The sequence below is a fragment of the Empidonax traillii genome, unplaced genomic scaffold (assembly GCF_003031625.1).
Source record: "Empidonax traillii isolate 1590-97213 ecotype Southwest subspecies unplaced genomic scaffold, ASM303162v1 scaffold498:size1131258, whole genome shotgun sequence".
In the NCBI taxonomy this organism is placed as follows: Eukaryota; Metazoa; Chordata; class Aves; order Passeriformes; family Tyrannidae; genus Empidonax; species Empidonax traillii.
In genome coordinates, this window is record NW_020955691.1 from 716472 (window position 1) to 738983 (window position 22512).

At 44.2% G+C, this 22512-nt stretch overlaps 1 protein-coding gene and 1 long non-coding RNA gene across 7 annotated transcripts in view; one reads left to right on the plus strand and one right to left on the minus strand.

Moving 5' to 3' along the window:
* The window catches only part of LOC114063883, a 60114-nt gene extending 38079 nt beyond the window's left edge, over positions 1-22035 (minus strand). For 4 of the 6 annotated variants that reach the window (XR_003572632.1, XR_003572630.1, XR_003572629.1 and 1 more), the window contains exons 1-4: positions 19907-20738; positions 4136-4506; positions 3422-3562; positions 2197-2283 (exon numbers count right to left, since the gene is read on the minus strand). This is a non-coding gene — a long non-coding RNA (uncharacterized LOC114063883). Of the gene's footprint in view, positions 1-1342; positions 1417-2196; positions 2284-3421; positions 3563-4135; positions 4507-19906; positions 20739-22024 lie in introns of those variants that run through there. The other 2 variants (XR_003572631.1, XR_003572634.1) reach the window with 2 other exon arrangements.
* Positions 22036-22178: 143 nt separating this feature from the next.
* ADO (2-aminoethanethiol dioxygenase) lies at positions 22179-22510 on the plus strand (the record flags this gene model as incomplete). Its single annotated transcript, XM_027896477.1, has 1 exon — positions 22179-22510. A coding segment is annotated over exon 1 (309 nt), but the record flags the coding sequence as incomplete, so codon positions are not given.
* Positions 22511-22512: the final 2 nt, after the last annotated feature.

A 22512-nucleotide genomic window follows, 5' to 3' on the forward strand; every position in this document is an offset into this window, starting at 1 on the left:
AAGCAAAGGAACAAGGCCCTTCATGTTAATTTAACAACCTGCTATCCCTGAAATCACTGGCAATACTGATCTGTTTCTCTTGCAAGTAAACAAACATACATGAGTTTACCATGCAATAATAAACTGATTAAAACTTAGAACATAAGCCCAGGCAGGACATATTTCTCAAATAAAAACGAGACCTTAATAACACTTAAAGGAGACTCCACATAAACACAAAGCATCAACAAGCCAGGAGCATGGAAGAATTCAGTCTGACTTTCAGTCAAAATTCAGTGATTCCTTTTATATTGCTTCAGTTGTAATATTTTCAGAAGAACAGAGAACTGCCCTTTGAGATAGTAGGGAGGCCTTTATGCCCTGCTAAATGTAAAATATTTTAGAAAAACAAAACCAGGAAACAAACTGGGATTTGGTCAAGAGTTCATGCTGGCTGAATCACTGTGGTGTGGAAACCACCAGCTCTAAAGATGGAAAGTCCAGAGCCATTCATTACCTCAAAGAAAGAAAAACAAAAAAGGAAAAACAAGAGGCAATAAAGACCCACAAGCTCTCCCAACATCAGAAACACAGGAGAGGCTACCTATAGGTAGGTGCCTTGACCTTTTTCCTCCTCATCTCTCTCTCAGCACAGCCAGCAATTTGATCTGCATCATAGTTTTTCATATCGGGTACAGTGAAAATTGTTTAAATGTCACTCCCTGACTCAACATGCAGAAATGTTGTAGGGTCAGGGCACTGCTTCTTCCCTCCACATCCTGCACCTATTGCCCTTTGAGGCCTTTCCCCAGGAAAAAAAAAGCGAAATCTACATACTTTACAGATTGAACATGGCCAGTTTCGAAGTTAAGACTTGTTCAGACTTCTCTGGATTGCCTTTTATCGTCTGACAGGTTCCAAGGAAATATTGCTCAGAAGCAAATAAGGTCAAATGTTCTTGGACAAGGACATATAATAGTCGGTGCATTTAGTGAGGCAACACAGCCATTTTGAAAGAGGTCTGGGAAATCCTAAAATTGTTAAAATGTATCTTCACAACTACTGACAAGATCTAGTAGAGATGTTTGTGTTGTGCTGGCGCATTTCATAAGCCCAAATTCTTATTAGAGAATCATTTTAGCAAACTACAAAAGCCAAACTGTTGTGCCTATTGCCTGTAGGAAGGAGAATAGCTCTTGACAATAACCTCCTCGTTCATTTTTTGCTCTCCTTGTTTCCAAAGTACTGTCATACAGAAATATGCTACATTCAGGCACTAAACACACTTGTGTCAGATGACCATCATGTTATTTGACATAACACTGTCACTAAAGCTAAGAATCCTATTGGCTTTCAGACTCACCTGAACGCTGTGCAGCCTTTTTGCAGTCCACGTTGGGTGGAATGACCAAGACCTGCAGAGGGAAAGGGATACACCTGTATACACACCACAGAACAAGAGGGGAGCTGGTCCAGCAGCTACACTTCGCAAGCTGAGGAAACCTGTGACCAGCTCGGCAACATATTTCCTTACACGGGTTTATCTACATCATTTATTCTCTCCGTGCCTCTGCTCTGTAAAATGGTACTTTTACATAACAGGCTGTGTGAGAATAAATATGCTGTGAAGTGGCACTGACAGGGAACATGGGAATACCTCTATCTATGAAAACTCCGCATTATCAGCCAGCCATTTTTAACACTCAAAACTGAACGATTCCAGAGAATGTTACAGTGGAAGTGACTCACAAAAGACTGAAGAATCAACACCCTTTCCTGAACTGAAGGCAGTTTTGTGAATGTAGGTTTTGAAGGGCTCATTTACCTTAGTGATTCCATTTGGAGAGCAGTCTTTGAAAATTATAAGCAGCTTTCTACAGAGCACACCACCAGCTAGCAGCAATGTTATTTCACAGCACTGGTGTCAATGACCAGGGAAGCCTTTCAACTCAGCAAAGCATGTTCCAGGATGTCTTGAGAAAAGGATCTATAAAAACTGGACTTCAAAAGCCCGGCACTCTTGTGCATTAGTTTTGCTCACTTCCAAATGGAGCTGGTGTTACAAAGGGCTTCTAGGCCTATCGAAATTTCACAGGCAGTATGTCAGGAGGGAATCCATCCTGAAATACCAAATCACAGTAAACTTCAGATAGCACCAATTTTTCCTACAGAGGCTTGCATCAATCATTCTCCCTTTCTCTTTCTGGAAGGGCTTACCCCGCACAACAGCTCCTGGTGACCTCTTCAGTGTGTGCAGTATTCCCTTGGGCTTTCACTGCTCTCAGCTCCACATGCTGCCAGCACCTGCAACATGGAACAATACATTCCGAGTATTCCCTCTGCCCTGTGCCATGTCACCACTGCCACCCCACAGTTGGACAGGGCACATGTCCATCAGTGCCCAAGTCTGGAGCAGCAGTGAGCCTCTGGAGCCAGCCCCTCGAACACCACGCTTGCTTCCTGTGCAGTCCCTGAGAACAGCCTGGATTCCTCTCAGATGGGACTAAGCCAAAAGAGGTACCCCAGCAGCACGGGCAAAGCACCCCAGCTGCACACAGTGTGCAGGCCAGGGGACCTCACCAGAGCTGCATCTCTCCAGGTCACTCCTAGTGGCCACTACAGCTGCCTTTGAAGAAATCGCCTTGGAGTATAAGATATTCATTCTCCTCCAGGGAAACTTAACAAACCCTTTCTACTCTGTGGTACAGCCACCCAAAACTTGCATTGCTTTCCTTCCCTACCCCCTCCAAAAAGCAGTTTGACGCCTGTCTTTTCAGTCATTTACCCAATCAGCACCTCCAGTGGATCATAACATTTCAACATTTGATCTTCTGGACTAGTTGTTAAAACTGTCTGTCATCATTCAGGTCCTGGCCCACCTGCCAGTATCCTGTCACTCACCTCTTCTCTTTCACCTATTTCTACTCTTCCTTTCTTCCTTTTGGACTCACCTGTCCTGTTCCACGATTTTAGCTACGAATAAAGCTCAAACTCATCACTCACACCAAATTCATCTGAAATAATTCCATTTTCTGTGATGTCTTTGATTTTATGTGACTGCATTTCTACGAAAGTTATACTAGCACAATCTGGAACTTCACACTATCTGTAATCACCTCCTTTTGGTCTTTTCCTTGTGGGCCAACCCAGTACCCTTGGAACTGAATGGAAGGACCTCAGCTGACTGCAACAGACAGTCCCCTAAATGCACTTAATGAAGTCATTCAAACAACTGATGCTATTTATACCGAATTTCATTACTATATGACATTCAGACATAACCATGTATGTTCTGTGTCTTTTGGAATACATTTTGCCTATTATCCAATCTGAAAAAAATACTGGTTTTGTCCTAATGTAATTTTAAGAATCAAATTTATATACAAGACCTTTAGAAAACAGAGACCCACCTCCAAATGCAAAGAACAAACATTTGCATTACCTATTTATATTAAAATATGCAGAAATTTCCAAAGTATTCAGTCAACTTATAAATTTTTATAACTTCTTCAAATTGTTAACATTTTTTTAACACACAGCATTATTTCAGCTTTGTGGAAGGCTCAATAACAATCTTTCTGGTCTGGAAAAAAAGGAAAGAACATTATAATAAAGAATGCAGAATAAATAAAAACAAAACAGTACAAGCCGTACATCCACGCATACAAAGACAACTTTCATGGTGAGCTATAAGCAAGTATAATAACACAATGTGCTGCATGTTGATTTCACCAGTGAAAAGAATTTCTCCAGTTATTGAAGACTTTCCTGGCAGAATTTCAGAAAAAAAATTCTGACATTCTCCCAATCTGACTTCTGTGCAATGCAAGTCATGCACATTTTAAACACCAATGAATAATACTGCCTTTCTTCTGAGAACTGTTAACAGCTGTAGAAACTATTATACCCTGCTTAAAATCATGTCTCTGTAGTCAATACTCTCCAGACACTTAGCAATACTAAAGCTATTCCTGGGGCTAAACTAGAATTGCTATGTGAGTACAAAGTTTGATTTATGTTGAAATGAAACAACAAACATCTGATCTTTCCTTTTTTTTTTTTTTTAACAGCCATTCATATAAACACAAGTATCAGCTGCATAACTAGAAAGTGATGCACCAAATTTACAGAATTTGGACAAGGGAAGACCACCCACCTTCAAGAAGAAAAGATTTGTCGGAGGGTGAAAGATTGCTGGTGAAGATACTTAGTACAGCTGTGGCTTCTCTGATGTCCTCATGGTGAGGCTGTGGTTTATGAGAGTGGATGTTCCATGAATCCAGTTTTTCAAGTCCTCTGAAAGACACAAAATTATCAGCAGCCCGGTGAAATATCTTGGCGATGCTCATCATCAGCTGCTCTCAGACAGATCACAGGCACAGTGGACTGCCTAATAAAATCTTCCAGATGCACCCAAGAGGAAGTCAAGATCTCTGTGTACTTATGTTATTCTTTCACAACCCAAAGCACAGGTGGGAACTGAAGAAATGCTCAGTTGTGGCTCCCCTGACATTTTTGAATCTATGACTGAAAAAAGAGAGGAAAAAACTCAAGTGGAATAAGAGCAAACCTTAAAATACATATAAAATTTCAGATAGATACATTCTATGGACTCTATGGATCTCTAAGATGTGCTGAAAATACAGTTTTGATTCCTCAGTTCAACAAACAGCCACCTAAATTCCTTTTTTTTTTTTTTAATATATCTTTACCTTACAAGAAATGAAGACACCTAAGAAAATATTATCAGTTTTGGGAAGGGTTTGTGATCTCTGACAACGTCAGCAATTAATTTGACCAGTAACAATAATAAAGTGAGGGTTAAACTAATTTAAGTAAGAGACTCTTCCTCCAGAAGAGTACTCCAGTTTCTTCTAGATTAATTCTAAATCTCTTGCTGTTAAAGTATCTAGAAAGATGAAAGGTAAGTTAATTGCTTAAGCTCATTGATATTTTTCTTCTGCCAGTAAATTACCTTTTTTTATAGCATGACATTTCATCTTCTAATTCGAGCTTTCAGGGGAGTTTCACTGTGTACCAGTATTTCCCCATGTGGCACAGGCACACCTCTACCTTCTCCAGCAGACATGCAAGCACCAGCATGCACGCCTGTCTGCCCTGCTGCTGCCCCAGATGTCATCCAACACAGCTCTGCACACACAGTCCCCGTGCTTGGCCGGAAAATAATTCTGCCAAGGTTGTGACTGTGGCACACTCAGTGTTCCTTCCCAAAAAGCCACTGTCAGCGCCACCAGCCAACCTTCACTCTGGAGATGGCTTTACTAAAGATGCACGGCTGGTGTTGCTGCTGAGGACAGGAACTCACTCTCACTACAAATGGGACTGTGCAAGGACTCCACAAGCAAAACAATGCTTGAAATTCCAAATGCAGACCTAACCTCCAGCAGAAATGCTGTCATTCTCTCTACCTTCAGGTCAAATACAAGTTCTTGTGCTGGGCTTGCAAATACTGTTATTTTTTGGGAAAACTTCCTTTGACTTTGCTCAAGACCCCAGTTTTCATTTACACAGTACTATCCCAGGCTGCCCCAATCCCTCTGCTTTTCTTTCTCCCTACTCACTCACTTGCTCAACTTTTCCTACTCCTTTTATCCTGGTGTGTCTCCTTTTCTTCCCTATGCTCTAAGCCTTATCCCATGCTGCCCTCTGGGCTAAGATCTCTCTCTCTGGGAAGGCTTTGGATGTCATATCTCCATAAATTTGGGATAACACTCAAATTCAATGGAAATAAAGCTGGCCCATACCACTGGGTCTCTCTTGCCAAGGACTCTCTGTCCTTCTTCTTGTCTCTTTGAACAATCTCATCCTGTCTTTAGTATCTATAACTCCATTTTCTTCTCCTCACTGTTGGCCTGCACTTCACATTTGCTAATTTTCCCATATTTAGACTCAGAGCTTCTACAGGCAGCATACAAGTTGCTAGATTTTCCCTTCCTTTGTCTATAAAATGGTATCTATGAAATGTTTTCCCATAACAATGGAAAGAGATGATCAGTTTACAAGAGCAAATCATAGGGAAGGAGAAGGTGTGTACATAGGGGGGAAGAGGACACACTTGTTTCTTAAATTTTAATAGGTAACTAAGAAATAACTCTTTTTTTTTTTTTTTAATGACTGACCCTACACAATGTAAAAATGTTTTATTTAGAAAAAGAAAAGGCATATGAAAGGCACCAAGGTTACTAGAAGCTATCGTATCCTTTAGTCTGGGAATTTCAGCTGGGCTCTCATTCAGCACAGTCACAAGGCAGTGCTGTAATTACAATCCTCTGGGGACTCCAAATGAAAGTAGAAGTCATGCTCAAACAACCAATTTCAAGGTCACATATTTGAAATCAGGGCAGCAGGGAACCAAAAAGCCTTACAAACCTTACAAAATAAGTACGAATCAGGCAACCAGGGAATTCTCACAGGTATAACACCAGCATAACCTGCTACTACCAGTGGTCAGTAGTTCCACTGAATAGAGTGAGAAAAATTAGACTGTGGGTTACGAGGGCAGTAATTTACAATGGGAGGTTGGGAGTGGACCACATGGAAAATTAAGTGGCTTGGAATGCAGACAAGCTTAGAGAGAGAGTGAAGCAACGGCTATTTTGAGAATCCCTTCTGGGTACAAAACAGCATTTGGCTATGGAGTGCTAATGACACAGGTGAAATGCACAACGGCTGCAGGAAGAGTCAAATAACCTTAGATAGCGATATAAAAATGGGATTTCATCCATCACAAAAGAGAAATGTAACAGAAAAATCTCAAGCATGTAGGTATAGCCCAAGTGTGAGAACATAGCTTCCCAGTCATGGATCAGGAAGATCTGATCCTTGGCACTGATTTTGGAATGACAAAACTTTTAGACAGGTTACCTCCTTACTTTCCTGTGGGTAGGAAAGTCACTGATACTGAAAAACTCTTAAGCAACGTTCTGTGCTGCTTTTCTATTGCAATAATTGCACATTGACTGCTGAGAGCTGAATGGTGCCTGGTATCATTACCCTAACACACGTAGCCATCCACCCAGACATTTACACTATGCCACTCCTAGTGCAGAGGGGCTACAAAAAGGAACACACAGGGGCAAACAACGCTGTTAACACTTCCATTTTGGCTGGTATCACTGTGTTAGTGAAGTCCATGGGCAGGTGCTGTCGTTTTTGACAGGCCTGTTGGGTGACAGTGACAGGAATCTGTCAGATGCAGCCCACACACGGGATGTGTCCTGCACAGCACGCTGACCTCCTCCAAAGAAGTTTCATTTTTGAATTCTGTGGAGCACCTGACAAATACCAGCTGGTCATGTGCAGTGCATCACAGAAAAAGGGCACGGTGCAACAGTCAGGACAAAGCAACATGGAAATACCCTGAGGGCAGCAGTGGGCTTGCTGGAGAGCACTCTGTGCTTCCTTGGAGGAACAGGCTGGATCTTTGTGAGGAGGGACACTTGGTCCATCAAACAAGGTAATGTGCTAAGGCACTTCTGCACTTCTTCTGCAACTCCCCGACCCTGCAGTTGCCAGAAGATTAGTGCTGTCATAAAGACGACTTTCAAGCAGCTACAGGCCTTGCCAAGAATAAACCACGAGTGTCTTTACCTTCACAGGATCATATTCACACCATGAGCTCCTTTTTCCCCAGGGAAAAGCCGTGCCAATGCCTAACAAGATATATGTCAAAGACCTTTGCCATTGCCTCAGTACAACCACAACTCTTCTCCCTGGTTCAACAAGGAAATTCTGAGGGACCTACTTTCTTCTGCTTTCTGCCTTCTTTACAGCACTTGAGGTGCAAAGCTGAGGATCAACCAGTCACACTTCCTAGGCAGGTTATACAATATCAGAGGCTCTCAACTAGCAGAAGACCCTTTGCACACCAGCCAAGGCAGCTCAGAGTGCTTCTGCTCCTGTACAGGAGGTTATCTGATTCACAAAAGAGCTTTAAACTTTAAGCTATCAGACCACCCACCAGAGCCCATGAGGCAAACGTGTGCCCTCCCTCTCCCCACCCTGTTGCAAGCAAGCTCCCCACCATTGCACAGGGATCGATTGGATAGGTGTCAGCATCTTTAGCTACACAAATATCTTTGGGAGAGCACTTCTGCAGCATGCTCAGTACAGTATTCAATGAGACAATGACAGTATTGTCCCTTTAACAAAAAGTTAAGAGTCCCTGAAATTACGATTTTTGGTTTTGAATATTATATTAAGACCAATGCAGAAACTGGTAGCAAAGGAGTGATTCATGAACACCATCAAAATGATTCACCAGTCCCTCACTGGGAAGTGATATCACTGCATCTCATCTCCATGAGAATGGCAGAACAGACACATTGTTTCACCGGACAGGAAAGTATATTTCAAAATAGAAGAATTAAATCTGCAGGTGTGTATGACAAAGGAGAGGGGGCAAATTGTCAGTGCTCTTGGGCAGTGAGCTTAGCACAGTGACTATCAGATACTTGTAAGCACTGTTGAAAAATTCCAAGGACATTTCCAGAAAGGTCTGGGATAAATTGTAAGCTGAGAGTATATTGTACAAATTACACCACAGCCCAACCAGATTCTTTTCTACCTGATCCATCACTTGCTGCTCCATCCCTTAAGCCACAAACAGAAAAATTCTTCCTTGCTCCCTGTTTAGCAGCCACATAGTGAGTGTGTTCTCACATTCTCTTACCTGACTCAGTCCCACACTCTCCAACCCACAATATTGTCTCCACATCTCAAAACTCAGTCCTGCCAGGGGTCCATACACCTTAGCCCCATACCCACTCCTCCCCTCTGCCATGCCCAGCACCATTACAGGTGCTCCAGTGCTTCTCAGGCCAGGACTGCTGCACATCCAGTTTTTCCAATCTCTGTGTTACACGGATTCTCACCTCACGGTCACACTAAGGAGAAGGTAGATATACGCATGAAGCTGCTGGGGAGGCAGAAAACAATGAAGTTTTAGGTTGTCTGCCACACGTTGCCTTCAAGGGTGACACGCTGGATGACAGGTTTTTTAGTTCTTAGAACCGTACCTCGTGTTGGACACGCTCTCTGCAGTTACTCTGGGCGGTGGCAGCCTGTCAACACCTCAAAGCCCTAAGCATGCTGCACTCTGCCGTGCCTTTCAATTAATGATCTTCTCCTTACACAGCAGGCAAAAGCAGGCTTGCAGCTACAGAACCACCAAACTGACAATGACAAGCTGACATCACCCAGATTAAGAGGATTTTCTTTCTTTTAATCTTATTCCTTCTCCTCAGCCTGCTCTGTGTTCCAAATGGTCAAAGTACTACCCTTCCAGTTAACTTTATGCTTCTCCCTCCCCTCTCAAAAACCTACATTTAGAGCACCAAACATCAACAGCACCAAGCACTGGAATGACAATAAAACCAGTGCTGCTTTCCTCTCCAGCCTGCTGCCCATCTGTGCCACAGACCAGGGACACTTTGAATCCAGGGAACTGCCAGAGAAGGGAGTAGCAAATTTTTGAATCACTTTTTTCTCCAAAACTCCTTTAACTCTCTGCAGGAAGACTGGCAGGCCTGTTGCTATGCATATCTGCTGGCCCACAGCATGCCAGAGGCTGCTGTCAAATCAAGGCTTTAGGAGCAATCACAGCCACATCCAAACAGCACTGGAGAAGTCATCTGCAAGCAAGAGCGAGTCCCATGCCATGTAACATGAAAGCAAGTTGTAAGAATTTATTCTATCACTTCTAAATTTCCAGGGACTGGCCTTTTAACGCAACTCATATCCTCCAATCTAATAACCTCAGTCCCCTGGAGCCTGATGCTGTAGACACACAGACAGGGCTTGGAGCTGAGCACTCTGGAATTTCTGATGTACCCAGCCACACTTGGAGCCAGCCAGAGCCATGCAGGACTCCTCATGCAATCCATCTACTGCACTGGGTTCACCTAGAAAAGCAAGTCAGGCATCCACCAGCCCTCCAGCTCAGCCCAGTCACACCGAAAGAGCAGACGGAAAGAAAGCTGCTCCCTCCATCCCAGCAGGGCCCACAGGCTCTGGGGTACTGACCAACAGCTCCTGTCCCAGAGAGCTCCTTCTAAAAGGACACACAGCCAAAGGAAGGGATGCATTCCAACCAGGAACTTGATTGGGTGGTTTTCCTGTGTGGTGGGATACAAGAGAGACCATATTCTTGATACAGTTTCAGCATTTCTGTATAACAGACAAGGTCACAGGGGAACTCAAGCAAATGCCACTTCTTTGGCCAAATAAACTAAAAAAGCATTGGGCCTGATTTTAAACTGGTGACCCTCACTTAACATTCATGTAACCCAAACAACTTTTACAATTACTCCTCGTGTAATTAAATAACAAGAAAATAAAATTTTCCATTTTTGTTTAATTTTCCATTTGCTTTAAGTGTACAGAAGCATAAGAAACCTGTTAGCAAGCATTTCAGAGAACACTTTGCTTTGCTGAACACATTCCCTCAATTATATGATCTAGGTGAGCAGCAAGTGTTGCACTCATCTCTCTCAAAATTATCAAGCATCATCAGTTAACGAGTCCTGCATTAGTTTCCATCCAAAAAGCCTCCTTGCTGTGCATGCACAACACTCCTTTAAAGTCATGGAGACACACCCAGGCTAGAGAAGACCAGAATAGATCACAGATACCCATTTTGTAATCATTACCCAGAAAAGTGAATGGTTCCATTCTTCTGTGTACTATAAAACCTCACGTACCACAGGAAGAGAAGTTTAAAGGCCACACTTTCACTTTGTGTGTGCATCTTCCAGTGATGTCAGCTGGGTGTGAGCTTCTGATCCTCAGCCAGCATAACTTTTCCCAGCAAGTATTTTCAAACATACCCCATCAGCTCTGGGCTCACACTTGTATCCCAGCAAAATTTCATGTCTCTCCACACCATCCACAGTTGCACTGTCACTTTTAAGTGGCAGCATTAAGCCTATTTCTAGGCATAAGGACAGCTGATAACTTGTGGTGAGATTACTACAGTTTAAGAATTTAACAAAATTAAGATGGCTTAAGCCAATGTAATTCACAACGTGACTTCTGCAGAGTTTCTGAAGTTCAGCTGGTTCCTGAAGCACAGCTGAAGAGTGACAGAGTGTTAAGGTACAGCACCGTGATTGCTTCTAATTGTCCCTTTTATATTCTAAGAGCTAAACTATCCTTGTTCCGAGGCAGGGGTCAAAATACTGCACAAATGCAGGTCACAGAGCAGAAGAAAGGTTATTTTCAACTTACTAGGCTTCCCACAAGATTTTCAGATTCTGCACATAGGCTTAACCAATTTCATCATTTTGGTTATATCAGAACATCTGTATATCAGAACAACAACTTTTTGTTATAAACCCTTTTTTTTTTTTTTTTTATTCTGGTTAGACGCCATCCCGTTGAATTCAAATAGCTCAGATCCACACATAAAGATTGAGATGAGATAATGGAAATAAAAGATAATGAATCAACTGGTTTTGTACACAAAATAAGCATCTGTAATTACAAAACAGCCAAAATGCTGACTCTGCCTTGAGTTACACTACACACTAGCCCCTTGGATCCCAGGACTTAAAATCACCTTTGCTCTCTCTGTCACAGGTCAAGCACAGCTCAGCCAAACCAGGATATTTGTGCCAAACAGTTTGTATTTCCGACAATTAAATACTGAATTCTCCTTTTAGGAGTCACTCAGGAGTCACTCTTGCACAATTATTTGCATACACAGCCACTTTATTTCAGCCCCAAATACAAAAAGCTATTAACAGCTGGCCAGATTCTGCTCTCATTTGCCCCAGTGCAAAACTACATCATTTCCGCTAAGATCAGTGGAGCCAAAGTTTCATACCACGCATGGGAGAGTAGAACTCCATTCCCACTGAGATAACTCCCATCTCCAGTGAGTTGCTGTGCCTGTGACACACATGGCCTGGAGGTTTCTGTTCTGTGGCACACGCTGCCCCCTCTGCCCACTGTACTCCCAATCCTCTGCAGCCCCACCATATCCCCCATGGGCCTCAATTATAAATGGACCTTGTATCCCAGACAGATCAGAGCAGGTTACTTATTCCCGTAATTCACTGGATTTACAAGAAGCACACCAGCTGAGTATCACTGAACAAATGACAAAATTGTTTCTACAGTGTATTTACACACAATAAAATGAATGAATCAAGTAAATAAACTGTCACAACATGCCCTTCTATTAACTGAAATCAGAAGAAACCCACTTCAGAACTTCCAGTACTTCTAAATGCACACTTATGTCCTAAGTAACTTAGAGTTTACAGCAATTACTTAGTCCTCAAAGCTTTGAGCCAAGTTTTCTCCACAGTATTTACTCCCTGGAACTCAAAAGAGTCAACACATAACTGGTCCCCAACCCTCTTTCTTCAGTGCCCTCCACACTGGGGGCAGACTTTGCTCATTCTCCCTGACTGACAGATCATCCTGGTTTAACTTCTCCTGGACTCCCCTCATTCGCTACACATGTCATGTCACCACACAGCCACATCACACTCCCTGTGCAACACCTGGCCAGTGAGGGACAGGCAGCTGGTGTCGGGACACTGGGAACTGTGGACTGAGAAACCAGCACAGTGCTGTCAGCCAATCAATTGCAATGAGTGCCAGAGCATGGACAGCCAGCCTGAGAGAGCAGAAATCTTCATCCCGCTGTCCCTGCATGCCCACAGCAGCTGGGTTAGGAGTTACTGCTCTGCTCTTATACAGACACAGTTTTTAGTTCATAACCACTGCTTTGTGCTTTTATTTCTTTCTGGTAAGGTAACAGAGAAATTCCCAGTTATCAAAAATGGGTCCATCTGTGACCCTGCTGAGTTCAGAGGTACAGCCCCTGGTACATAACACACACACAGAGCACTGGCCAAACAAGCTCCTGTTCCTCTCATCAGGCAGTCCGACCTCAGACAGGATTCCCACACTATCCCATACAGCTCCATCCCCTAGGATTATGTGTCCTGAAGCAGAGTTCTCTGCCAGCTTGTGTGACCACACAGCCTGAGAGGCAAATGCAAAATGCTTCCCTTGCATAAAGGGAAAAGTAATTTATCATACAAATACAAGGCACAGTGAATCACCACAGCTTGACTACTGATCTGTGCCAAAAAAACAGTGCTAGTTTCAAGGTCCCCCTTCTGCCACCCTTCCACTGAGTAATTTAATTGAGGGGGAAAACATGACATCAATATTTCTGACGCTAAGTCACGTGTCTTTTTTTTCCCTGTTAGAATACATGGAAGCAGAAACTTGTCACATCTCTCAAGTGGGAGATACTAAGAAACTGGGTTTCAACTCTCTGGTAAACCTGGAAAACAAGGTAAGCGGTCAGCCAGCTCCTCTGTGAGCAAACCCCCAGTGACTCAACCACAGCCTGCCTAGGTGAGGCAAGAACCAAGAGGAAAATCAGATAATTCCATTCCAGCTGTGTACAGCCAGATCTGTAAAGAGAGAAACTGGTGACTGTTTTTGAAGTGGAGTATTATTGTCTCAGAAAAGCAGCAGTATGACTCTATGCATTCAACATTTTAATTCTCAGGCAAAGCTAGAGCAAAAAGCACATCAAATTTACAAAACAGCTCTGAACTGCTTGGAAAGGACATAGGTAAGGCTGCTTGGGCAACCCTGCTCACACCTTCCCCTGTAAGGGATCAGTGGCTGGACACTGTAACACAGTCTTTGCCTATCATGTAAGTCTGCTGTCAGCTTCAGATCCTTCTGCCTCAATACCCATATGCAGACACAGCCTACGTATGGGTTGCACGTATGTTTTATTTAGCACAAAACAAGGAACAGCCTTCATTTAGCATTCGGACTTAATATTTTATATACACATAGATGCAGATAACCTTGAGAAATCAGGTGCTTTCACACATGTGAAAGGCAGCTTTTTTTAATACTCTCACAGATATTTGTCACTGCAATCCCTTCTGAAGGCAAGGAGTAGCATCAGTACAAGCCCAAAAGGTTACATGACTGAGGCCCTTGCTCCTGCTGCACACCAGGAAGAATTCACCCCAACACTGCATAATTAAAGGATAAAGCTTTCAGCTGTAACTCAAAATTTTGTCACAAGGGCTACAGCCTACTGCAGGAAGACAGCAGAAAAGGTTAAGGGCACCCCAGAGACTTTGCCAGGTGAAAATAAGTAAACTGTGCAAAGTTTTTGCACACTTCTTGTTTTGTGGAGTTATGGTTGTGCTGACATCCTCATACAGCATCCTAAATTTAAGTACCTACATAAAAATACAAATACAGTTAGAACCCTGCCACAAATTACATGCAATTCCTGTGAGCAATTCTGAACTCCTGTGAGCAAGGCCTTTCCTATACAGAGCTCTTTGAAGGATCAGGACTGTAACCTATGTACAGAAATGCAGGTAAAGTGTGTTTATGTAATATGTAAATAGATAAAGAAAAGTACATTCACACCAACTACTGAGGAAAGAAAACAAACCATTTTTCTACTGCTAAAAGTACTGAATCACTTACCATCTGGTTTGTGAGAAAAAAAAAAAAAGACTCAGTCCAATTCAGCTATAAAGAAAATCCTGTCTAAAAAAAGTAATCACATGCTAGATCCCCCTAAGTTCAATTTCCAATCATTTTAACACAGAGACATGGAGAATTTTGTTTTCCTAGAGATAAAAAAAAAAATCACCAACAGTAAGAAAGATGTGTGGCTTGTTAGACCCTGATCCTGCAAGCTCTAAATACTTAGCTATGGGGAATAGTGGAAGCTAGCTTTAGGAACAAGTAGAGTGTCTGCTGGAGTTCATACTAATTTTCCAATAAAATTTTGCCACACTTCTGTTACCATGCTGTGAATTGCAAAAGTAAAATCTAGACATTTATTATGTGAACTAACTTAACATCATACCTTCGTAAATCAGGGTTTTTTTCCTCAGTGATCAGAGAAGTTATACCCATGCAGAAGTGATGTTACTGACAAGAATATAATTCTATCCCAAAAAGAACATGTGGTCAGGTAAATACTCTGAGCACTGGAGCACAAACAGCCAAGGTCACATCTAGGGCTCTGGCAAGGATTTGTTGGTTCCAGAATTGTGATCTGTCACTTTGTCCTCAAACACGCCACTAAAATTACTTTCTTCACTTTTAAAGAAACTAAAATTTTTGTATCATCATTTCAATCCACACTTCAAAACCCATCCTACATACAACACTGATTTTCCAAAGGCCTTTGTATGTCCCATTTAATAGTTGTTCATCTGCAGCTGTGTGTAATGGAATCAAACTTCCCTGTTTGCCCCTTGCCTTGTTTAATATGGACCTATGGGACAAAGAAATATTGTATTGGATTTACCAATTAACCTAAACATTACAAACATCTGAAAACATGGAAAGAAATTTCTCTGTGCCACTAAATACCTTACCCACTAAATTTTACCATTCACCTCTTTTGCTGCTGAACGCTCTGTCTTTCCTTGAAAAATAACATATATATTATGTATTTAAAATAGAAAAATGTTCCCTGGCTATTCTTTCCTTCTTAAATTTGGCATTATTGATTAGCCTTGTATAGATCCTCACTGGGATAAATTTGATCCCAGACCATTAAGAAATTAAATAGCTCTCTCTTGCTGAAAAAGAGATTCCTTAAATACTGTGTTACATGTACAACCATGGGCAACCAAGTTACTAAGGCTTCCCTGTTACATGTCATCACCTGTGTGACAACCATACCCAGTCCTCACTCCTGATTATGAAGAAGTAAGGCTTAGCTTGAAGATAGTCTGTGCTGAGGTGTTTTTGGCAGTGAGGGAAGGCTATGAGTGAGCAGCAAGCAGGTTGCAGTGACTCAGTGGCACAGCAGTACTTCTTGAAGCCACTGAAATAGGATTGCTTTGTACCTTTGCAGGTAAGATTGTCCCAGAACTGGTGTGTGATCATGCTTGGCTTAGCACAAGCGGTGGCAGAGCCACAGCTCACACCCTCTGGGACCCCAGAGTTAGCGAGTGATCTCCTGCTACCCACGGCCAACCCTCAGGCTCCGAGAGAGCAGTCACACCCTACCCTGGACATACGCCCACATCCCACACCTATCACACACCGGACAAAGGTAAACATGGCCCTGAGGTCAGTGATAATGGGAGAACAGACCAGCACAGAAACACAAGCTTTCCCTGCAGGGGAGTAGCTTTCCTGTCACTGCCCAGCACAAGGATTCTGTAGAGTCTTCGGACACTACACAGGCCTTTCCCCTGGGTCATCTCAACAAACCTTTCCTTGCCATTGGAAAGCCAGCTGCTGAGGGGAGGGCTGGAGGCCACGGGAGCTGCTTCCCAGCAGAGGTGACCTTACAAGCTGTCTCCCACCCTCCACTCTCCCACTGAACAGCCAAATGGGACCCTCGGGATTCTCTAAAAAAGTAACAAACCCACGTGGAGTTCGACACTGATGTAATAGAGGCCAGAGGGGCCTTATGGGTTGAGCAGTCAGTGACCAAACTCAAAGGTACAGGGAACTGGTTTCAAAAATGGTGTAGGGCCATGCCCTGAGCCCAAAATCCTGCCCAGTGCCAGCGGTAGTGATCCCTGGCAGCAGTGTCTCCTCCTGGCACACGTGGAGCAGCAGGGGTGTGTGACACAGCACCTCCCACTCACTGCCCACAACAGCCAGATGGACACTGGGCACTCCACCTCACCACAAGCCAGGAGCTCCCAAGGAGACAAACCCCTCCTGCTAACAAAAGAATCAGGACTACAGCCAAGCGTGACCTTCACCCTGTACCAACTATCCCAGGAAACAGATTTCAACTTTACCAGCAGATAGTGTCACCATTTCAATTAACAGTAGTACCAATAAAATGATAAATTACTTATATGAGTTTTTCTGCTTTTGAATGCACCTATGTAAAATACCAATCAAATATGAAACTATTTGAATACAACCAGAGATAAAGATACGTAGGGAAGAAATCACAAGTAAACATATCACATCTTTAACTGCGTCCTTGCTGCCAGTTAAAAGACTCAAAGTGAAGATCCAAATTACAGTGTTCCATATGCTGTAAGATTAACCAGCTTAACCAATGATTCCCATTTCTTTCCAGTTACATTCTTTATAACATAGTATCCATATGCATGACTGTTGATTTTTATTTTGAAAGTTATGCCAATAATAAGAAAGAGTGACAATACAGCTTTTTGTGTACTCAGAATTACACTTGCAAATTGAGCTGTGGGTTTCTTTCATCTCAGTAATCATCAAAAAAAAACCCTCTTTTTTTTTTACCTTCCTTCCTGTAGCTGAGCACACAGGATTGTGGACACTTCAACAACATTCTTGAATATATTTTTAAGTTTAAGACATAAAGGTCATATTTTTTTCCATATTATATAATCAGACTATCGCTAGAAAACATTAAAGAGACGTGAAAAACCTAGACAAGTCAAATAATAACTCTTTCCACAACCATAAGGGGATTTCTCTATTTTTTGCCACCACTGCATAGAACTGGTGACAGTGGCTCCTCAGCTGCTGGGGCTAAGACTGACATTACCAAAGTGGATCTGGGCAGAGATACCTTCCTGCAAACTGCATACCAAGAAGGGAGGGCAAGAAGGGAGGGCATGAAGGGAGGGCAGTTTCCAACCATGCTAGTAAATGCCTCCTTCATCTCATCCGGGATCGGACCCAGTCAGTCAGCGAGTTCAGGAGAAAGACTGGGGATAACTCACAGCACCCACCACCACAGTCTAACCTGAGTGGTGTCAGAGAGAGCAGCACAGATCTGATTTGCACCAGTGGAGATCATGAAATCAGTGGAGCTGAACTCAGATGATCAGAATGAGGCTCATTATCTCTGCAAATTTATGCACAGGGAGTTGCATGCTGCACAGCCTTTCCTACTCTGAGTCACTCCAACTCCTGCTCTAGGCTGTTCAGTAGCAAACTGTCAATAAAACTCATTAATGATGTGCTTTATATAGAAATAGTGTATTTAACTGAGGAGTTACAACAAATAAAGAGCGCAGCAAGGGGTGAATTATGTGGTCCATAGAACGACAGAATGGCCTGGGCTGGAAGTGACTTTAAAGTTCATCTACCCCTCATTCCAACCGCCCTGCCATGGACAGGGGCACCTTTCACTAGACCAGGCTGCTGAAAGCCCCACCCAGCCTTGAACACTGCCAGGGATGAGGCAGCCACAGCTTCCCGGGGCAGCCTGTGCCAGTGCCTCACCATCCTCACAGGAAAGGTTTTTTTGATAGTATCTACTCTAAACCTATTTTCAGTTTGAATCCATTCCCCCCTGTCCTGTCACTAAATGCTCTTGTAAAAAGTCCCTCTCCATCTTTCTTGTAGCCTCCATTCAGGTACTGGAAGGCCACAATAAGGTCATCCCTAAGCCATCCCTTTTCCAAGTTGAACAAACCCATTTCTCTCAGCCTTTCCCTGTAGGAGAGGTACTCCATCCGTCTATTCATCCTGGTGGCCTCCTTTGGACTTGCTCCAACAGTTAATGGAATACAGGATGTGTGTCAGTAAAGTGGTAAAGGTGGGTGGGAGTCTTAATGTTACATAGACCTGCTTGATTTTTGGTGTATATACGAACCCAAATCCCCTTCTGATTTCAGTACAGTTATATCTAGCACTCCCCTGTGTTTCTACTGATACATAAATTCTCTGATGAATAATTGATAACCAACTTATCTTTTACGTAAGCCATTACTGGAGAGCCAGCAAATAGTACAGACATGTTGTTTGTCTTCTCTGTTTTTAGTCCTGTTCTCATCTGAGTCACGTTTGGCTAGTGTTCATATCCAGCTCCTTGACTGGTGGTAGCTATAAAAAAATTAAAACATACACCCTTGCAGAGCCAGTGGCAGGAACAGTGCAAAAAAGATGTTCTTTGACAAAGATTCTTGGGTTTTGTCCTGTGTAAACACATCTGCAGCTGTTGGCAACATTATAATGGAGGATGGTTTCTGCACTGCCTGTCCAAGCTCTACACCTTGTAAAATATCCTGGCACTGTGACACAAGATTTAACAGCAGCCAACAACTGACCTTCTATACAAGTGGCTGTAATTTCTGTCCACTGCACACTGTTGTTTTATCTGATAGTTACAGGGAATTCTAATACCTCAAAACGAAATAAAAGGATACAAGAAGCAGCCCCCAGAAGAGAATGAAAATGAGCAAGGGATATTTCACAGACTTGGGGGGAGCTGTAATACCTAACAGCAATAAAGAAGCAAGAAGCTATCCACAGTAGAAAGGGGAGGAGGCTGGAAATAGTGGGGTTGGGCAGAAGAAAATAGCTGTGGCACCTCTCACCACGTCCTCTTTCCGTGTGTGGGGAAAAAAAACAAACACAGCAGGAGACCAAAACCATAACCTGAATCTGACCTCCCTCTCACTGGTTGTATCGCAAAACCTCTGGGCTGAACTTTGGTCGTTGCGTCACCGACACAATGCAGCCTTAAAGCCCAGCCAACTACACTGTGATTTTTTTTTTTCACATCTGCTCAAGATGATGGAGGCCACCTAAGAATATGGTCTTTCAGAAGAAAAAAACATGTCAATTTAATTGTCAGTTGGCTGGACAGCTTGCTTTTCTGTTGAGATTGGTTTGTGGGTTTATTTGAATATTACTGCACTGAAAAGATGTGGGTGTGATATAGCATTCAACTGGAACGTTAAGTGCCAAGGACTTATTTTTGTCTGTATCTGTTAGAAATGGCAATCAATAGAGTAGTTAAAAACACTGAGGATCATAAGGTGATCAATTATGAAAAATACACACTTCATCACCAGTTTAACATGGCACCAGGATCATCCACATAAAGATGTTTTTAAAATCTTAATAAATGTCCTTGTACACAAGACGTGTGATTCATGGTTTACAGAGTGATAAGCACTGAAAGGGTCAAGTAACTCACCTAATACCACTCAGCAAGTCAAGATCACGCTGAGCTCAGACTCAGGATTCTGCTTTTCCGTGCTGATCTTTCCTACAATTGCATGTTACTCCAAGCACACAATGCAACATACTACAAATACCAATCATTTGTTTCCACAAAATGGTCTATTTTTGTGCTGCATAGAGAAAGAACCAGTGTGTTCAAAAGTGAGCATTCCCTCACAAGCAAAGTGCAATTGCTGAGGCAGGACACAAACGGACAGCCGACAGAGAATTTATCATCATCACTGTTAACGGTAACCGCCAAAAATTCCAGTCCACACCTCCACAGTTAGTCCCTGTGGAAGGGGACTGAATAGAAGAGCTCACATGGAGCCTTCCATATCTGCCAGTTGCCACCCAAGGCAGTAGCTTGAGCAGCAACTGAGACTGTCGGTGTCCTTGGCAGTTCACTCCAACACAGAAAGGCTCACAGGCCATTAAAGACCCTGCCTCTCCACTCAGGATGATGCTCCCTCATTTTAAGCATCTTCACCTGAGCTCCCAACACTGGCACAGGACAGACTTATCAGGATGTGAACATGAAACAGCTGAAGACTGCAATGGTTTGTAGCTTCAGACAGAACTTGAAAGCAGCAAGTGGAATGAACATCCTTCTCCGCGGAGAGGAAGCAATGATGCCATGACCTGAATTTGCATCCCGTGCACCAAAGTTATTTACGGAGGGCAGGAAATAGGATTGGAAGATAAATCCAAGTCACCAATCTTTGTTTATAGTATCAATATTTCATCCTCTACAGGGCCATCCCATGCCCATAACACCTGTATTTCTGATTGATGTACAGTATTTATGATTCATATGAGGGTGGTGAGACACTGGAACAGGTTTCCCAGAGCTGTGGATGCCCCATCTCTGACAGTGTTCAAGGCCAGGTTAGATGGGGTCCTGAGCAACCTGATCTAGTGGGTAGCATCCCTGCCCATGGGCGTATTCCAAGACTTAGATGATCTTTAAGATCCCTTCCAATGGAAATCATTCTATGATAGTGTGTAAGAACACTGTAAGGCCACATATCTCTTACTAAAGTTTAATGCCTATCTTAAGACTTGAGTTTGCCTTTAATCAAGAAGGCACAATGGTTTACCTTGTTTTGAAATGAAATCTTTTAACTTGGTAGGCTGCAGCCCCTGCGGTCATATTTGATTACATATTATCATTCAGCTGTTTTTCAGAATCCTAACCAGCGGGACCTAGACCTACATGGTACTTACGTGCTGCAGACTCACTCAAGTAATTGAACTCAAGGTGGTATGAGCCTGCCTATTTCTGTGAGGAGAGTCTAACTTTGTTTACCAAATCTCAGCGCTAACAGGTCAATTTCCGACTTCAAGGATAAGGATTTTCTTGGCGTGATTTGCTCTGCACAGTCACGCCAATTTGAAAGAAGATAATAGGTCAATAGGTATATGAATTAAATAAAATGTTGCATGTAATGCCCTGGCAGAATAAATGCTGTACCCTTTGTGTACATTAGCCTGAAACAACCACACGCAGGCTCCACCAGGCTGGAACCAAGCCAGAAGATTATCCATCCTTTCTGCCACACGTGGATTCTCTGAGGACCAGCATCTGGAACTCCATGTGCTCGTCGGTTCATCTGCGGTTAAAGACAACGAGTTCAGGCACAATCCCACTCACACGGGACCACAAGGAGATGAGTGCGGGACAGCGCACCCCGCGCAGCCCGACCTGGACCCAGCACTGACGGGAGAGGCTGTGCCCGAGCGCTGGGATCCGCTAAGTTTGCCCAAATGGCTTGGCTCTACCAAGCAGCCAGCGATAAAAAAGTAAGTTGTTCCTGCAGTCGCCGCCCGTCCGTGACACCGCATTCGCGCTATCCCGCTCAGTTTGACACAGCTTAACTACCAGCCGAGCCATAGGGTGCTCCTGCGCCTTCTCGCCCTTCCCACGGCGGGAGGAAGCACGCGGCACCGTGGGGGAAACTGATCCCCGCGGCTTCCCCGAGCCCAGCGCAGCCCCCGCGCCGGCCGTGCCCCTGCTCGGGCACTGGCAGCGAGAACCCTCGGCCCCCACCGTCTCCCCTCAGCCCGCGGCGCTGAGCGGCGGCCGCCCCACAGCTCTCACCTCCACCGCCCTTCTCGTCCTGCCGTGCGCTCGCTCCTCCCTCCCGGCCCGGCCTACGCTGCCCGTGGTGCCCCGCGGCGCGGCGGCTGCGCGGCCGCCCGGGGGCGGGGGCGGAAGCTCTGCCGGGTCCCGCCCGCCGCGGCCGGGCCGGGCCGAGGCGCCGCCGCCATGCCCCGGGACAACATGGCCTCCCTGATCCAGCGGGTGGCGCGGCAGGCGCGCCTCACCTTCCGCAGCCCGGCGGGCCCGGCCTTCGGCGAGAACCTGCACCGCCTGCAGCAGCTGCTGGACGAGGTGCGCGCCGAGGACTTGCACCTGGCGCCGCGGGGCCCGTCGGCCGCGGCGGCGGCGGCGGGCGGGGGTCCGCCTTGGGCCGGCGTGGTGCCGCCCGTCAGCTACATGCACATCTGCGAGACGGAGAGCTTCAGCATGGGCGTGTTCCTGCTGCGGAGCGGCGCCTGCATCCCGCTGCACGACCA